At 35.5% G+C, this 4,814-nt stretch overlaps 1 protein-coding gene across 2 annotated transcripts in view; it reads left to right on the forward strand.

The window, feature by feature from the left end:
* ARHGAP18 (Rho GTPase activating protein 18) overlaps positions 1 to 3,303 on the forward strand; it is a 141,637-nt gene extending 138,334 nt beyond the window's left edge. The window contains exon 15 of one of the 2 annotated variants that reach the window (XM_011951652.1): positions 842 to 3,303. In XM_011951652.1, the coding sequence (XP_011807042.1) occupies positions 842 to 933 (92 nt within the window). In that variant the 3' untranslated portion in view covers positions 934 to 3,303. The remainder of the gene's footprint in view (positions 1 to 841) is intronic. The other variant, XM_011951653.1, reaches the window with a different exon arrangement.
* The last annotated feature ends 1,511 nt before the right edge of the window (positions 3,304 to 4,814 follow it).

Consider the following 4,814-nt stretch of genomic DNA (forward strand, 5'->3'; position numbering starts at 1 on the left):
TATATATATATACACACACACACACATATATACGTACATACATATAAAACAATAAATTTTGTAGAATGTTTTTGTGGGAATTAAAAATGTTAGTAAATTATTGAAAGTTAAAGATAGGAATTTGTGAAGGCTTATTCTTTAAATAGGCTGTGACACTAGAAACCTGGAATTGTTAACTCTATTAGTAAAGGTTATTTAAATATTAATATATTTGATTTCTTATTTTACTTTTAGATCTTGGGAATTAAGTGTAGTTTCTTAGGTGGATTCAGAACCATTGCCCCTCCTAATAAGGTGATGAAGCTTTTAAGGAACCATTTAAAAGCCTATCATACAAAGTATTTTCAGCTTCCTAAATTAATTTGAAACCTATTCATTTAGAGAAAGACTATCAATTTTACTTTTCCAGTTGTTGGCCAATTTTTACAATATTTTGAGAAACAGGAAAGAATGAGAAGTTTTTTTTTGATTTGTTTTGTTTTGGAGACAGTGTCTGCCTCTGTCACCCACGCTGGAGTGCAGTGGCGCAATCTCGACTCACTGTACCTCCACCTCCTGAGCTCAAGCCATCCTCCCACGTCAACCTCCTGAGTAGCTGGGACTACAGGTGCAAGCCACCATGCTTAGCTAATTTTTGTATTTTTTGTAGAGACGGGGTTTCATTATGTTGCCCAGGCTGATCTCGAACTCCTGATCTCAAGCAATCTGCCCACCTCGGCCTCCCAAAGTAGAAAAAGTATTTTGAAGCCCAAGATTTAAGAGTTAAATAATTAAGCTTAAGTTTAAAATTGCATACCAATCTACCTGCTGTATTAAACTGACACAACATCTATTTTAACAGGGGAACGCTGCCTTGATGATGCCACTTACATGAAGGATTTATATCAGCTTAACCCAAATGCTGAGTGGGTTATAAAGTCAAAGCCATTGTAGAAGACTTAACAAGCTGCAGATAACCATGTGGACTTCTGTAATAGTTCTTGCTGAGTCAAGAGTGTAAATAAAAGAAGTGGCAGGACTCTTATTATTCAGTTGTACCCAACTATTTAAAAATGACTCTCTCAAGCCTTAAAAAGTCATAGATTTGTGCTGCTGCCAGAATCATATTAATTATTATTAATGTTATTAGAAAAAATATTTCTAGAGTGAGAGTAAAGAGGCTTAATTAGCTTATGGGCAGTTTTCATATGCTCTGTGAAATGTGTCTAGATGTGACATAGTTTTTTTTTTTTAATATGTGAAAATGTATTCTCTTCCCACTCTTTTCACCCAAACTCATATATACTGTAATATATGCTCTCTCACCTCTATTACCTCTTCACATCTGCCCTTTCCCAGTTAGGTTTGCTTTTTGACCAAAAAGATAACAAATACCAGGTATGGCAAGTTGTGAAGACAGCACATTAAAACATACCTAATTTCACAGTATTCCTGTCACGACAGAATGTTAGTATTCATCTCTTTGAATCATTTGCTCAAATAATAACATTCCACCTTTTCCTGCTGTATTACAGGAGGTGATTTGCATTTTTTTCAGTTCATCTGACTTATGTTCACAGAATTGTATCAGCAATCAAGAAAATAGGACTGTCAGAAGCTGCCAGTTATTACTGAACCATTAAATACTTATATACTAAGAATAAATAAAATATACCCATGTGAAATAATACCTGGATTATGGATAACAAGAGAGTGAAAGCCAAAGCACTTTCTGTCTACTGTACCCTTCTAAATGGAATTTTAAAAGTCATAGCTGGCTTTACGTGTTGTCATATTAGCATTATAAATATGCATGATAGTATAATCCAGTAATGGTTGAAGAATGTATTTTACTTAAAGAGGGATTTTTTTTAAACTCCTGAATAAGTCTACTGGAAGAGTTACTCTTCTGGGTGAACAAGCTTTTGTTTGTGTTCTTATTTTAAATAATTGGAGTCAATTTATTAAAATATTGTCAAAAGTCCTATTCCCAGGGATTTTAATGCACAAACCATATTGTGACAAGAGATGAGCCTCTGTACTGTAAATACGAGAAATGAAGTAGAGAAATGTTAAATATTTTATGAGTTTAGAATGTAGTAAATAAAAGGTGATGTAAATGAATGCTGCACAAATGGTGTTTATGATACTTTTAGTAGTACTTTAGGAAAAATTACACATTCTCCGAAGCTCTTGATGTCTCTAATTAAAGGGGGGGAATGGTGTTAATGAGAACAGTCATAAATTTTTAGCATATAATTACAAGAACAGCCTGTGGATATGATCACTTAAATAATTTTGTGGTGATTCGTGCCATTGCTTTTTTATTTAAAAGAAAATTTTGTAATTAAATGCCTTTTTCTAAATTATCTTCTCTTGGAATCATTACTTTTTAATCCTTTGTGTTTATGAGTATTTTTGCTCTTTATTAATATTGAGAAATGGACTCTTTTTGTTATTAAAAGTCACCTCTATTTTATTTCTGCTATTTTCTTTGTAATTTTTAAAGTAGGAAGATGTCAGAGATATAAATGTGTTTTCATCTTTAGGTTTTTACTTTTACAAATTTTTATTTTTTAGGATTTTCAAAATACAGTTTAGTCTGTTTCTTTGACAATATGTATTAATTTTCCAGTTAGCAAAATGGTACTTATTAGTGAGTTGAAAACAATTAACAACATAAAAGAAAAATTATGTGCTTAGAACATTTTAGGTGTATATGACTTCAAAAAAGATAGCAGTGAGGATAATGATTTAAGTAAAAGGTTTTCTGAAGCCTGTGCCAACTAATTTTCACATACCTACCTGAAAAGGAGGGTCAGAAGGGAGACACAATATGTTTTTGATCATGAAAAAGTATCAGATCTTAATTTTTAAAAAGTGAAAATGCCATTTTATTTTGAATGTCTTTTAGAACTCATGACCCAAGTTAATCGATATTGAGTAATATCACATAAATAACCAAAAAGTATGGACTTAAGAAAATCTTTATTTTTTTAGAGACAGGGTCTTGCTCTGTTGTCCAGATTGGAGTACAGTAGCGCATTCGTGGCTAACTGCAGCCTCAAGTGCTGGGACTCAAGCAATCCTCCTGCCTCAGTCTCCTAAGTAGCTAGGACCACAGGTGCATGCCACCATGCCTGGATCTAAAGAGAAAAAAAGCTTGATATTATAGATCCTTGAATATAAATATACTGATATTAACCTACTGCTTTTGCTGTGATTTTTTTCCCTTAGTGAGTTTTAAATCTCAGGCTAGATTTGTATTTGTTTTTCTGTGTGTGTATGAGACAAAATAAAAACAAATATATTTGCCTTGAGTTTGAAACATTTGAACTCTTAAAGGAGGACTGGTTGTCCTGTTAACGTTGGTTATGCTCCTTTCTGAAAGAGGCTTCATTAATCTGTTCTCACACTGCTATGAAGAAACACCTCGGACTGGGTAATTTATAAAGAAAAGAAGTTTAATTGACTCACATAGTTGAGGAGGCCTCAGAAAACCTACAGTCATGGCGGAAGGGGAAGAAAACATGTCCTTCATATGGCGCCAGGAGGGAGAAGAAAGAGAAGTGCCGAGTGAAGGGGGGAAAAGCCCCTCACAAAACTATCAGATCTTGTGAGAACTCCCAATCACGAGAACAGCACAGGGAACTGCCCCCATGAGTCAGTCACCTCCCACAAGGTCCCTTCCCCAACATGTGGGGATTACAACTGAGATTACAATTCAAGATGAGATTCGGGTGGGGACACCGAGCCAGACCGTATCAGAGGTCATTGTAGTTCTTTGCACTTACACAATCTTTGCTTAATGCTGCTGTAGAATTCGATGTAAATTCCTTACTAGTACTCTTTGGGAAAGGCAGATTATTTTACCAGCTTCATGGGATTTTTCATTATTGTCTTTCCTCGTTTTCATTAAACTGGTTTGCACTCTCTGATTGTCCTGGTTTCTCACCTACTCATCAGTAGGTGGCAGTATTGGGTCAGGGATTCCTTTGAATCGAAACTACGGGAAGTTTTTTAAATGAACCTGAGTTCATAGGGAAGTTGCTAAGACTCAGTGCCAGGCAGTTAGGTAAGAACACTGTGGAGCTCTTGCTTTGATTACTGATTCTGAAATTGTAAATAATTTCAGAGTTTCTATGTTCAATCTGTTTGTCTGCTTTTATCCTTAATCCATTGAAAGGGAAGGGTGGGAGAAGAGGACATTTTTCTAAGCTGAAATTAGGCTTTTGACAACGTCTATTTCAAGCAGAAGGATTATGACAAGAAGGAAGGCAGTGAACCGGGAAAGTAAGTGAAGGGATGTCTAAGAAAAGACGGCATAATTAACTTTTTTTTTTTTTTTAATATAGTTTAAGTTCTGGGATACATGTGCAGAACGTGCAGGTTTGTTACATAGGTATACATGTGCGTTGGTGTTTTGCTACACCCATCGACCTGTCATATACATTAGGTATTTCTCCTACTGCTCTCCCTCCCCTAGCTCCCCAATCCCTGATAGGTGCCAGTGTGTGACGTTCCCCCTCTGTCTCCATGTGTTCTCATTATTCAGCTCCCACTTATGAGTGAGAATATACGGTGCTTAGTTTTCTGTTCCTGTGTTAGTCTGCTGAGAATGATGGTTTCCAGCTTTACCCATGTCCCTGCAAAGGACATGAACTCATCCTTTTTTCTGGCTGCATAGTATTCCATGGTGTGTATGTGTCATATTTTCTTTAATCCAATCTATCATAGATGGGCATTTGGGTTGGTTCCAAGTCTCTGCTATTGTGAACAATGCTGCAACAAATCATGCATGTGTCTTTATAGTAGAATGATTTATAATCCTTTGG

Source organism: Colobus angolensis, unplaced genomic scaffold (genome assembly GCF_000951035.1).
Source record: "Colobus angolensis palliatus isolate OR3802 unplaced genomic scaffold, Cang.pa_1.0 Scaffold322, whole genome shotgun sequence".
NCBI lineage: Eukaryota > Metazoa > Chordata > Mammalia > Primates > Cercopithecidae > Colobus > Colobus angolensis.